Below are 15058 nucleotides of genomic sequence, written 5' to 3'. Positions count from 1 at the left end.
ATTCTGTCTGGATTTCTTGCTTGATGCTGCCATATCCTCATGTCCTCAGTTCATTATGATTTACAGACTCTTATTGATTGCTTTTTCTTTTATATATTTGATAATGAATGCATTTATCATCCGAACACAGTGGTACAAACAAAAATGCCATGGGCTACAATAACAAATAAACCTTTTAAATGGCAAGTTTACCCAAACGCCTCCTATGCTTCATCCCTGATTCTCGAGAATGGCTCTCTGCACTTGCAGATTAATGGTTTATTATCAAATATATAGCCAAATGAGTCAGATCCTAACAAGCGTTACCAGACTGCTCTAACAGTAACCAGGTGTACTGCATTTCTCCTGCTGTTCTTCAGAAGAATTAAAGGGGGCTTTTCTACAAGTGGCCTAAAACCACTAAAACTATTGCCTCTCTGAAGTGCTACCTTCCAAAAGGAAGACGGATGCTTTTGCAAAGTTTTTTTTTTTTTTTGTTTCCTGAAGGCTTTTGTGTGCTCTCCTGCAACATATGAAGAGCTCTTCCTTAAATCCATATGGATCGAACCAGCTTCTATTCCATCGGAGTCTTCTGTCTATAAGATCCATTCAGCAGTACTGTGTCTCCTAAACACGAGGTCCGTGTTCACCCGCCTCTCTCTAAGGCAACATGTCAATGGCTGGGAAATGCTTTCTTTGTCTTTTCAACTCGTGCCCAGGAAGACGTGATCATTCTCCAGAAAGGTTGTTCTGCTTTGCGCATCTATTCAGGAATTGTAGTTCCACTTCCTCCTTTCATTTAATATCCATTTCCTGTCTGTTAAAGCCAAAGCAGCATCATATAGAAGTATCTTTTCCGTTACTTGTTTTTAATTTTACACAGGAACTGGACCGTTCTTTGAGTGTGTTTCAAGTGTTGTTAGGCTGCTCACGATCTTCTTCTGAGGTCCAACTATCGTCACGCCGACTTTCTTGAAGTCCCTGTGTGTCAGAGAGGAGAAAGTGACAGTGAGTGTGGGTAATAAAGCTCTCACAGTTTGACATATGGTTACATTAACGACAAGCCCGCAGCGCCGCTCGGCCCCAGACTGCATGTGTCAGTCATGTAAGACGAAAGTTTTCCAGGCGGACGCCAGTGCTGTCATCCGCACACTGTGGACTTATGACAGACTTTGTGTTATAACTTAAAAATTGGGTTGATTTATTGCTTCCTGTGATGAGAAATTGGAGTAGCTGCTTCGTTTTGCGAGTTGGTTATTTCTACTGTAATTTCAAAGGAACTACACTGTCAGGGTTACCCCGGAGGGAAAGGAACGACATTTTTCATTTAATGAGATCCATGCAAAAGCTGACAGACGCTTGCATTATTTACAATCATGAATAGACTCTCCAGACTTACCATATGGATGAGTTCATCATGCGCACACATATCCTACCTGGTCTCATAGGACAAACGTGACTCTATGTGCATTTTTGCACAGAGTAAAACAGCGCTACTGCAGGTAATGCTGCTGTAGTTTACAGATAAAATGAGCAGCATGGTAAAGACAAAATGTAACTTTCTAGTAGTCAATTTGATTGTGTGTGTTCTTCCAATGTAGTTCTATTAAGGATTCAGAAAATTTGACATATACACTGTTAATGACTGAAAAAGTCAATGCGAACCAGTTAGGTATATAGGGGTGCATTTCCGAAACCATCAATAGCCAACTAATGTCGCAATTTCTGTCATTACAAACATAATTTGTTGATTTGGCATTTCCCAAATGCATTGTTCCAACGATTAAAACTATATCTCTAGAGCTCTAGAGCTAAAGCATAGTTCCTGATTGTGTTCTTTTCTACCCCCTATGCCCTATTCATTTCGAATAGTCCAACATTTAAACTCAAAATGATTAAAAAAAAAATCATAAAAGTCATCTCTCTTAGGTGTAATTTGCTTTCAAAGTATTTTTACAGTTAGGTTTTAGCGATCTTCAAATTGACCACTTCGCAGTGCCCTTTGAAAACATTTATGCAATTTTGAACGCAGCCTGGCTCAAGACAAAAGCTATAGGTGACCTATTATTTAAAAGCGGAATTTACGTTATATGCTTGTGAAAACCAACATATATAGCATACATTAATGGCTTTAATTTATAGTATGTTACTTTTTAAGAAATGTATCTGTAATGTATAAAACATGAGCCTGCTGGTAAGAACAGTTCTGCAGTGGTTTGAATGTGTCAAATTGTAAAAGTAGACTTAATTTTTTTTTATAATAAATACAAATAAATAAATAAACAATATGTTATTATTATTATTATTATTATTTTTTTAAAATTATTATTATTATTATTACTAATTTTATTATTATTGTTATTAATAATAATAACAACAACAATAATAATAATAATAATAATAGTAATAATAATAATAATAATAATAATAATAATAATAATTATTATTATTATTATTATTATTATTATTATTATTATTAGGCTAATATTATGAAGAAGGATGTTTTTCCTTTCTTAATAAATAGCCTACAGTTAATTACAGCCTAATAAATAACCAAATGGTAAATTACAATTATTTATATGATGTATAAATGAGATTAAAATGTATGTTAACTTTTGTAAGTTATTTTATGCCTTAGAATAGAATATGGAATATTCTTAATAATATTTGTAAAAGGAAACATAGGCCCTATAAGTGCCATTTACATAATTAATAGGGCAAACGAGAGCATGTTTTTACCAAAACTTATAATGGATTTTTTTTTTTAATGTGTGTGCATGTAAAACAATACAATTTGCACAAAACAATTATTGGGTTATTTTCTAATTTTACAACACCATTCATTTCCCAAATGATGCATTATAATATGATTTAGCCACAAGTTATGTCGATGTTTGGGAAATACACCCCAGCACAGCAATATTTGTGATTAAAAAATGTGTAAAACTAACATTTAAAACAATATTATTTGTACAAAAAGATGTCTATTCTTTCTAATTAATATTATAGTATAATATATATAATTATTTTTTTGTGTTATTTATTCCAGTGTCCAAGTTTTTAGCAGCCTCAGGTTTCAGAATCTAGTGATGTCAATATGTTAAACTGATGATAAATATCATCATTTCTTCCTATTATCAGTGTAAACTGCAAATAGTATTTATTACGAATATTATTATTAATAATCAACAATACTTTATTTTGGTGATCCATTATATATTAGTATTAGTAGACTGTCTGCTTAAAATGTTGATAAACCTCCTTCAACAGACATTTAACTGACAATAAGAAACTTTGCAAGTACATGCCAACTTACACTAACCCTAACTCTTACCCTAACCCCTTAAAATTTTAAAACTTAAAATCTAATGAGAAATAGTTGCAATGTACCTTAAATTCAACAAACTATCAAAATAAAGTGTGACCTAATAATCTTAATACCTTGTTGAAATTTAATACAAATAAATTGAAAAAAAAAAACAACAACATTTATTTAAAATAGAGTAATTTATAATAATACAATCAAATTTATTTACTATTATACATTGTAAAATTAGTTAACTTTACTTAAAAAGATAGTTAACTCATTGTCATATAATTGAGTTAACAAACTATGTGCATAAATATAAGTTATGTCAATAAATTATGTCATATTTACACACTTTAAAAGTAAAGTAAGTTTTACAGTGTATTAGTAACATGCTAACATTAAAAAGTATTCATTAACATGATACATTTTAGTAACACTTTAATGTTCTAGTCCATTTGAGTATTAGTAGACTGTATGCTTGATATCTGTTGATACTGCTCTTTGAACAGACATTTAACTGACTATAAGAAACTTTGCAAGTATATGTCAACTTACATTAACTCTAACCCCAACCCTAACCCCAACCTAACAGTGTACTTATAGTCTAATGAGAATTAGTTGGCATCTAGATGCAATGTAACTTAAATTCAACAAACAAACCATCAAAATAAAGTGACCTACATTTCTAACATACAATTATATTTTAGCTTTTTAAAAATGTGAGCAATGAAATCAAACATTGTCTTCAGACAAATTGTGTCCACTGTAAATTGTACAGTGTGTTATAGGGTGTACAAAAACCAATGTGAAGTCATGTTTTGCCTTTTTGATCAAACCACAAAAAGAAAAAAGGAAACATTACAAAAATGTCAAACCAATAACTTTCAAGCCCTGAAGGACAACAGCTTTTGTAAAACAACAAGTCTTTTTTATATATTGTCAGACCAGGGGATGCAAAAGCTGTGCAGTAAATATAATTATAGCATATTAGTGCAAGCAAGTTATAATCTAGGTTAGGCAACGCACACCTCAGACAGGAGCTCTGTTAGAAACACTTCTAGAAGGTGCAGCAGCAATTTAGTCCTGAAGCGGACGAGCGCAAGCAAGAGCTCGAGGGAACAGCCAGCAATAGAAAAGCTATGATCAAAACCCACCATCCAGTCTATAAGCTTTAAAGTGTTGTAATTCCCATGGACGGCTCCCACTCAGGGCACGTGGCTGCTGGTCTGACTTCAGTCAGACAGATTCTATGGGCAAAATACAGCTTTAGATAGAAATACAGAAAGGCTGTTTATCGTCAACGCACTTAATGCACTGACATCAGCCAAACAAACGCTCACAAAGACAGGCCTGCAACATTTCTGTATGACAACCGGCATTTGATCTAGTATTCAAAATTCAATAAAGCAGATTTAGCTATTTCAGTGATTCACTGGAGAGGCATTTCTTCTGTAGTGCTAATTAAAATGTTAGGATACATTTTAATCAGGCTACAAACAGTTGAAATCCAGATCTAACTGCATTTAATAGAGCTGTAAAACATCTTACTGCTGAAGGAATTAGACATGCAATCATGAAGTAGTTTGGATAAATCATTTTTTTCAAAGGATTGCATACAAAGTTTGAGTGTTGAGTACTTTATGCAGTAAAATAGTATACTTTACAAGTGCCCTTACATGTAATTCACTGTAATAAATGGTAAAAAAAAAAAAATTCTACCTATTAAAGCAACAAATACAAAAAGTTTTAATGACTTTTAGTTGATCATTTGGTATCAGAAGTAGCTTATATGAAAGGCAAAGTCCTCAGATTATGATTATTTTACCAAAATAAAATATTATCATGTTTTGATTTTTAATTATTTAATTACGATCGTAATGTCTGATTTAGTTTACACAAATGGTCTCACCTAACAGAAATAATGTATAATATAGATTATAAAGATCTAATATCTATTCTATGGTGAATATAAATGGTCCAGTGGAAAAATTATTCATATTGTGTATGACTCCCATGAGCTTGGAGGACTGCATCTATACATCTCTGACTCACATATTAAATAACTTTACAAAGAAAACATTCTTGCAGGACTCTTACAGTTTATCAAGACTCTTTAGATTCATCTTCAATGTCTCCTCCTTTATCATAGCCCCTATGATAAAGGAGCACCTTGACCTTCTTTGCCTTCAGGAACTTTGATGTGGAGGCTGAAGTATAAGGAGAACTATCCTGCTAAACAATTTGCCCTTTCCTGTGGTAGCTCAGGCTGTTGATGTTGCCATCCACTCTGCAGTTTTTTGCAGATCCCCCCTACTGAATGTAACCCCAAATCATGATTTTTCCTTCAACAAACCTGACTGATTTCTGAGAGAATCTTGGGTCCACGCGGGTTCTTCTGCAGTATTTGTGATGATTGGGATGCAGTTCAACAGATAATTCATCAGAAAAATACATCTTCTGCCACTATTCCAAATGATTAACTAGAAGTCAAGTTATTACTTGCTCTTACAACTAGGATCGACGGCAAGACTTTAATCAGGTAGTGTACAGCAGCATTTGTGTATGCACATTCACATTCAAGTTTTTCTTTTTAGTCGTAACTATTCTGTGATGCAAGTCAACTAACGATGCAATACAACAGGATATTTATATATAAAACACAACTAAATTAAATTACATATTAAAATTAAACACAAATAAAAAGTGCCACAGTACAGTAAAAGTACTAGAAAGATAAACTAAAAGCTACATATGATACTGGAAAAAAAAGACCAAATACACAAAATACACAGAAACAGTAAAACAATGATAAAACCAGCGGACAAGCAATACTGAATGGCAGGGAAGAAACTTTAAAGCAGGCATGAAAACGGAAATAGAGCAAGCTAGACTGATATGGGAAGGAAGATTGTTACGCTGTTGAGTATCTGTAATCTGAAAGGATCAAATTCAAAAAGATCACAAGATCTTTAATTTCAAGCTATAGCACGCAACAAAACTACTCTGTTTACGGATGGACCAAATGGCTGGAGGCTTTATACAGTACAAATATACTGTGGGTATACATTTGTTTAAAATGAATAGTTTAGCAATAGTTAAAAAATTTGCATTTACTGTGCTTCATGTTCGAAACATTCACATAACGCAATCAAATACCTAATACATAAATAACACCAACCTTTATTTGTACCAAAACAATGCTAAACAACATTTTATTCCACATATTGTTTATATATGATACAAAGGTTTGTATATACATTTTTTATTTATAGCTTTTGTTGCCTTCATATAACATTATAATAGTGTTGGGATTGTAACAGTTTTAAAAGCCTTGTTTGGAAAGGTGCCACTTTCTCCAAAATGCTTTATCATATAACTCAATATTTTTGCCTGACACCTTTATTACTCAGTATTTTACTTTATTAGCCAACATTATTTGCTTAAACCAAAAAAAAAAAAACTATAATATACCCTAAAATGCGTTCATCCAAACTAGTATAAAGTCACACCAAAATGTCTTGGTAAGCAGAAAATTCTCCTCAACAAAACATCTGGTTTGCCTTCAGATAATCAATCATGGTCCTCAGATATTTCAAAAAGACCTTCATCATTTCCCCAGGTTGATCAGGTAACATCATCTTAAATTTCTTGATGATTTAAAAGTATGATTAAAATTATTTTGTCTTCTTAATATTTATCTTTGTAGAACCCACTTTGAAACATTCCTCTAATTTCATAAATGGATTACATATGTATATTCATGCAGACCATTTTGTAAAATATAAGTACTATGTAAAAAAGGTATATACTGTACACAATAAGTATAAGCTATAGCTAATTTATTTTATTTATATAATGATTTGCAAATTATATTGAGCTTAATTTATATGGCTGGAAGTTTTGTTTGAAAATGCTATATGTAAGCGGGCTTAAGTTACTCTTGTTCATCTATTAAATAGCAAATATGTTTTAAACTGCAATTTAAAGCTCTATCCAGGGACTCTCGTTGACTCTTGTTTACATAAACGTAATAAAATGAACATAGTAATTAAGGCCACTTAAAATAAAGTGTGACCACATAATGTGTAACTGAAAAGCTGATATGGCTTGTTTTTAGCAATGTATGAGGTGTAAACAGTGATCTTTATGACCACAGTTTTGACTGATATTTATACATCCTGCTAAAAATACCAAAATCAAATTTCATGCAAATTTAAGGTCAGTCTTTATTGACTTTTTGGTCATACTGTGGTTTTTGGGCTTGGTAATGCTGATTGTTTAGTTCTGCACTGGTAATGGTTAATGCTGATGTGGTATTACTTTTTGGTGAATGCAAACACCTGTTCAACTGCTTGTTAACGCAAGTTTGTAATTAACCAATCACATGACAGAAACTCAATGCATTTAGACATGTAGACATGGTGAAAATGATATGCTGCAGTTCAAGCCGAGCATCAGATTGGGGAAGAAAGGGGATTTAAGTGACTTTGAACATGGCATGGTTGTTGGTGCCAGATGGGCTGTTCTAAGTATTTCTGAAACTGCTGATCTACTAGGATTTTCACGCACAACCATCTCTAGGGTTAACAGAGAATGGTCCAAAGAAAACATCCAGTGAGCAGCAGTGCTGTAGGTCGCAAATGCCTTGTTGATGCCAGAGGTCAGAGGAGAATGGCCAGACTGGTTTAAGCTGAAAGGCAGGCAACAGTAACTCAAATAACATGTCAAACTTGAGCCGAAAGAGCTACAGCAGCAGAGGACCACACTGGGTGCCACTCATGTCAGCTAAGACTACAGTTCGCACAGGCTCACCAAAATTGGACAATAGAAGACTTGACAAATGTTGCCTGGTCTGATGAGTCTTGATTTCTGCTGCAACATTCGGATGGTAGAGTCAGAATTTGGTGTCAACAACATGAAAGCATGGATCCATCCTGCCTTGTATCAACAGTTTAGGCTGCTGGTGGTGGTTTAATGATGTGAGGGATATTTTCTTGGCACACTTTGGGCCCATTAGTACTAATGGAGCATTGGGTCAATGCCACAACCTACCTGAGTATTGTTGCTGACCATGTCCATCCTATTATGACCACAGTGTACCTATCTTCTGTTGGCTAATTCCAGCAGGATAATGTGCCATGAATCATCTCAGACTGGTTTCTTGAACATGACAATGAGTTCACTATTCTCAAATGGCCTCCACAGTCACCAGACCTCAATCCAATAGAGCAACTTTGGTATGTGGTGGAAAATTCACATCATGGATGTGCAGCTGACAAATCTGCAGCAACTGTGTGATGCTATCATGTGAATATGGACAAAAATCTTTGAGGAATGTTTCCAGTATCTTGTTGAATCAATGCCACGAAGGATTAAGGCATTTCTGAAGGCAAAAGGGAGTCCAACCTGGTACTAGTAAGGTGTACCTAATAAAGTAGCTTGTGAGTGTAATTTATACTGTATCTACTTATTCTGTATCTACTCATTATGTGATGCTTTAAACACAGCTAATAGTGTCCATTGTTGTGCGATTTATTGTTAATGTTAGTGTGTCAGTTATTGATGGCTGCTGATTTGTAAAGCTGACTAAACTTGAAGGATCTCAATAAAAAAAAAAAAAATTGGTGGTTTTGCTGGTGAATTTAACTATTGTCTGTGTGCAAACAACGAGTGCTGTGGTTAAACATTAACCAAATTCCAACATGCAATGACGATCAGGGTCTTTTAAGCAGAGATATAGATGAACATAGTCACTCTTGCAATTCATAGATATATGGTCAGTTTTAAAGTGGCGGCGTCTACTCAGTACGGAAGACCAAACACTGGGGAGACAAACTGCATGTTAAATAACCCAATCTGGGTCATGGATGAGTTCCGCTATTTGCATATGATTATTTACGCTGACATCTGAACAAAATACAACCACAAGCAACCTTAATTACAGACTGCTCGGTGTTTAGATGTTTAGTCCTGAGGGTAGCACACAGCACAGTACTGCCACTGTTCCGAGACCAGGCCTTTGATCATTCTGAAGTTATGAATGTCAAGTTATTTACATTGTCAAATACCTCATCATTTGGATCGAAAAGTGCTCTCAGGAGATGTTAACCAGGCTAGCAAGACTTCTAATCAACATCTACAAAGCATTTCCCATAGATGCAGATATGCATAGTGCTGAACGCTGTTTTTATTATTAGAAGTTTGTTTGATTCAGATGAGAGCTTCCGAGCCAGAGGACTGTGGGAGTTTTTATTTTTTTATTTTTGTTTTATTGCAATAGAACAAAATGTCATTTGAAATTAATAACAAACAAAATGGACATCTTTAGATAATTAAACAAATCTGGACTTCATTTGTTGGAAAATTATTTGTTAAATAAATTTGTCATCATATTCTGCATTGGTTTTATTCTGTTAATCTTATATATAATATTATATATTTTTTTGTGTTTTGATTTGGACTCAAAAATACAGCCAACCCAACATAAAAAGAAACCCCTGCAGCACAGTGATTCATTCATTCATTCATTCATTCATTCTTTTCCCTTTGGTTTGGTCCCTGTTTTCCACAGTTGAATGAACCACCAACTATTCCAGCATATGTTTTATGGAGCGGTTGGGCTTCCAGCCGCAACCCAGTACTGAAAAACACCCATTTACTCTCGCATTCACACACATACAATACAGGCAATTTAGTTAATCCATTGACTTATACCGCCTGTCTTTGAGCTGTCTTTGGGGAAACCAGAGCACCCGGAAGAAAACCGCACCTTTGACTTAAATAAATGCAGGCTTGGTGGACTTCTTAAAAAAAATAAATAAATAAAAACTAATTAAAAGTATGTTTTTCTAAAACCTTTGAGCAATAGTATTTGAATATACACCAGTCTCCAATTAAGAAGAATTAAGATTTTTCAAAGGTTTATAAAAGAAGTCTCTTTTGTCTACCAAGGCTACATTTAATTAAAGCAATGTACAGTGAAAACTGTAGACATCTGAACAGTTTTACTTTTTAAAATAACTACTTTCAATCAAAAGAACCTTCTTTTAACGACATCCTAATTATGTCAATCATTTTTTCAAGTATGATAAAAAACCTGAAAGCATGTATTGTGAAAGTTCCTTACTCTGCTGAGGTTTTGGCCAGTGTATCACAGGAGCTGTAGCTAACACCGCTGAATGCATCTTTACAGGGCAACGTCCTCGCACTCTCCAGCCAATCTCCCATTGTGTGAAAAGAAGTGATATCAGTGCTGTTCCTGTCCAGAAGTAAATTTACCGGTCTAGAAACAGATTAAAAACACATGCAGGAAGTACTGTTAGTTATACAGTATACATATTAAAAATCAAAACTGCAAATAAGCATTTCTGCACCAGTAGTCTCAATAAAATGTATTCATTCATTTTTAGCTTGGTCCTTTTATTAATCGGGGATCACCACAGCTGAATAAACTGTCAACCTATCCAGTATATTTTATACAGTTTTATGCAGCGAATGCCTTTCCAGCTGCAACCCATCACTGGGAAATATCCATACACACTCACATACAAGACAGACAATTTAGCTTACCCAATTCACCTATACTCAATTCACCTGTCTTTGGACTTGTGGTAGAAACTGGACCACCCAGAGGAAACCCACGCGAACACTGGGAGAACATGTAAGCCAAGGCTTGAACCAGCGACCTTCTTGCTGTAAGGCGAACTTGCTACCCACTGTGCCACCGTGCAGCCCCTCAATAAAATTGTATTTGAGAATTCTATAAAAAATAAATATGCTAACCCTATAGAAGTAACTTTTTTTTTGCAGTATTTCATTGCTGGATTGATGTGTTTTATATGAGAACACACCTCACGACTCTTCCACTAACATGCTGACTCTAAAAAAATGCACCCCTGAAGTTGTGGTCGTCTGCAATTCCCATCACGTTTGACAAATGTCATTTATGGAGAAAACAAGCTTATAAAAGTGCAAGCAAAGGGTATACACAAAGCTCTTTAAATCCCATATGCAAGCTTGTCTCTAAAGTCTCCATGGGGAAATACCTGCAGAGAACTGGGACTGATTCTCTCCATCTGTGTTATGGCAAGCATTCGCCAAAAGGAAACCAATACATTTAGGAATGCTTGTTTGAATACACAGACATGTCTGTTTCTGATGACTTTTTATTGTTTACATTCCAGTGCTTGTTTCCATTGTTTACTAGGTAAAAGGCTACATGTTTTAAGTAGAATGTATTCACAAATATAAGGTTGAATGCAGAAGCCCTAAAATTATTAGTTAAATTTTAATGGTAATTTTTTTTTAATATTTCCCAAATAAATATAATAATATGTTCAACACTTTTGTAGGGATGGGTTTTACTCAGAATTAAAATGTGTCGTGTAAAATAATAATAAAAACTCTGAAAACTAAAGAAAAAGAGCTCTCAAGCTCATTACTATGTATAACTTGGATTATCATCTCTACACTTGAATTGAGTATGTTGTGCATTTACTTCTGAATTGGCTTTTATTGTTTCATTCTGTAATTGGCATGATGCACTTGTATCTGGGAAATAAATAGTAACCTTTTTGGTTAATTCAGCAGTTTTCTGAACTCATTGTATTCAGTATGTAAATTATGTAAAGTCTGAGCTACCATTATCTTCTAACATGATTTTATAGATTTTTAAGGCTCTTTTGACTATACGGAGCTATAAACGTATAATTAGGAATATTGGACCCAAGAAAATATCAAAATCTAAATGAAATCCTAACTTGTAATGTGATCAGCTAAAACATAAAAGGTAAAAGTGGAGTCAGATTAAATTATTTGTAAAGTAAGATTGAAAACAAATATTATGTAAACAAATTCAAATAAATAACACAATTCTTTTCAGAAGCGCTAAAAAGACGTACAGTTCCATCGTTGGACTCCATCGTTGGGTTGATAGAATGGAATCTTACACTTTTTAAAAATATAAAATAGTTTTATTAAACTAAATTATAGTAACCATATTAATTTATTTTTGCTATGAAGACAGTACATAAAACTTTGATAGTTAATTTGCAAGGTTATTTAGCTTTCAAGTAAATTTAAAGCCTTAGCCTTAGCTAATTTCTTCTGTTGTCAACCAAAAACTCTTGAGGGAGATAACTAAATCTAAATATTTTATTCCAGCCAAAGCAAAAAAATTAAGACTTTCTTCAAAAAAAACTAAATGCAATAGGAAATACTGTAAAAAAATCATTTGTCCTGTAAACCTCACTAATATTTGACATATTTGAAATAATTACAATTTCACAGAGGACTTTATAAGAAATATTACTATTAATGTATTAATTTTTCTGCCATGCACAGTATTTTATGCTATCTTGAACATTGTATAATGCAATCATATTTGGATATGGTTCCAATTATACTTTAATTTTTTATTTATTTATTTTTTTTTAGGGGACCTACCATGTCCATTTTCACAAGATGTAGAAAAAAATTCTGATCAATGTCGTTAGAGTGTGTTTGTAAGTTTCAGCTAAAAGTACAACACAAATAGTTTTTATAACTCTTTGAAACTGCTCCTTTTAGGCTTTGATCAAAAATGTGCGGTTTTGGTGATTGTCACTTTAAATTCAAATGAGAAAGTGCTCCCAGCCTCTTTTCAAAAGAGAGAGGAGCGTAAAATGCCTGTTTGTCATCATAACAGCAAGTTCAAAACTCTAATGATAGACAGCTGCTTCTTACTTAGGACTGTATGCTAATGAGGGAGAGACTGTCACTAATGGGCGGGGCTTTCCTGCTCCAGTGACATCTACAAAGGGAGAATGTCAATCAAAGTGTTTCTGCAGATATACTCAATTAATTAATACCATCAGAAGCTGGCTATATTCACAAAACTGTGTAAACCCCTTATAAAAGGGATTTTTGCATAGCAGGTTCCTTTTAAATAATAAAATTCTGCGTAGTAATTCAGCGTAATAATTAAAAACATTCTGGAATTTTTTAAATATTCATTTCAGTTCTCCTCAGAAGCTTTCATTCCGGTTCTCTGCAGTTCATGACACACAATTATAGGTGTACAAGATAAAACATTTATGCTGTAAATATTGGTGATCACATAAGACTGAAATCCTCAACTGAGGGCCAAAAGCACCTGATCAGAACCATTGGAACGGACGTAAATGAGATCATAATCTCTGTAGGGACTGCTATTTATAGTAAAAAAACAAAAAAACAAATTGATATACCAGGAAGTCCACTCAGATCCACATGTTCCCAGTCTTCCATTACTGTGTGATGAAAATAAAAGAATAATGTACGCTGAGCTGACTGGAAAAGAATGCTGAACGGATCCAAGTAACTTGGCAAATAGGATCAGTAAGTGCTGACACAGCTTACTGAATAGAGCTGTCTGCAAGCACTGCACTGAAGCGAAGAGGATCTTTACAAATGCTTTGTGGACGAAGTTTAATTTTAACAATGTCTCTGATCATTTTAAAGGGGTCTTCACAGTCTGATGTGCCTGGGTATTTATGTGCCTGTTTTGTGAACTTGTCTTGTGAGGGATGCAGCTTTGTAAAGACTTGTTTAAAGATGGGACAACAAAAGTTACGTTGGACTCAACTCATGCAGTGCTATATCTAATTTTACATGCAAGCAAAAGCAACAAAAGTCATAAAACAAATAAATAAAGCAAAAAAAAAAAAAATGCCCATACAAAAATGGAACAAAATAAAACAACAAAGCAACAAAACAAAAAAGCAACAAAATGACAAAAAAATTAAACAAAATAACACAACAAAGCGAAAAAAAGCAATAAAATGTCAAAACAAAATAAAACAAAATCAAACCAACAAAGCAACAAAACAAAAAAGCAACAAAATAACAAAACAAAATGAAACAAAGCAACAAAACAAAAAACAAAGCAACAAAACAAAAAACAACAGCAACAACAAAATGAGCAAACAAAATGAAACAAAATAAAACAACAATGGAACAAATTAAAACTAAATCAAACCAACAAAGCAGCACAACAAAAAAGCAACAACATGACAAAACAAAATCAATCAAAAAAAACAAAAAAACAACAACAACAGCAACAGCAAAAAAAAAAAACAACAACAATGCAACAAAACTCACACACACACACACACAAAACAACAAACACACACACACACACACACGCACGCACGCACACACACACACACACACGCGCACGCACGCACGCACGCACACACGCACACACACACACTAAAATGAATAAATATGTAATAATGCATTAAAACTTGATTTCTATACAATGATCAGAACCTCAGAACAGAGCTGTATAAAAATAATCAAAGCCAATTATGTTCATACATGGGAAACGTAACATTTTTACACCATATATACATTCTGTAAGCTCAAATTCCAGAAAACACACCTATCATTTTCCTTTATTTAGAACAATCAGAACATACTATTTGTAAAAAGACTTATTGTTTGACAATGTGATGTAAGACCTGAAAACAGGATCTAGTAAGAACATTAAAGGGTTGGTTTACCCAAAACCAAAATGGATTCACTCACCCTTTTTCTTGACCTTCTGTTAATGACAAATTTAGATATTTTGAAGAAAGCTGGAAACCTGTAAGCATTTACATACATAGTCTTTAGATGGTCACATGTTTTCAGTTTTCTTTAAATAACTTCAAGAGAATACAAAAGCAATGGTTCAGAATTACTAAATAGTGAATACAATTTCATTTCGGGTGAACTACCCCTTTAACTTAAATTTTTGATTTACCACAC

General features: G+C 33.7%; 1 protein-coding gene across 4 annotated transcripts in view; it reads right to left on the bottom strand.

Annotated features, from left to right (window-relative positions):
• Positions 1-485: 485 nt before the first annotated feature.
• epha3 (eph receptor A3) overlaps positions 486-15058 on the bottom strand; it is a 165725-nt gene continuing 151152 nt past the window's right edge. For 2 of the 4 annotated variants that reach the window (XM_009304577.5, XM_073912301.1), the window contains exons 16-18: positions 10416-10571; positions 4444-4536; positions 486-960 (exon numbers count right to left, since the gene is read on the bottom strand). In XM_009304577.5, the coding sequence (XP_009302852.2) occupies positions 4461-4536; positions 10416-10571 (232 nt within the window). In that variant the 3' untranslated portion in view covers positions 486-960; positions 4444-4460. 4 annotated transcript variants of the gene reach the window in all.

Source organism: Danio rerio, chromosome 9 (genome assembly GCF_049306965.1).
Source record: "Danio rerio strain Tuebingen ecotype United States chromosome 9, GRCz12tu, whole genome shotgun sequence".
NCBI classification, from domain to species: Eukaryota; Metazoa; Chordata; class Actinopteri; order Cypriniformes; family Danionidae; genus Danio; species Danio rerio.
Note: the sequence above shows the minus strand (reverse complement) of the source record. Positions and strands in the feature narration are given on the sequence as shown.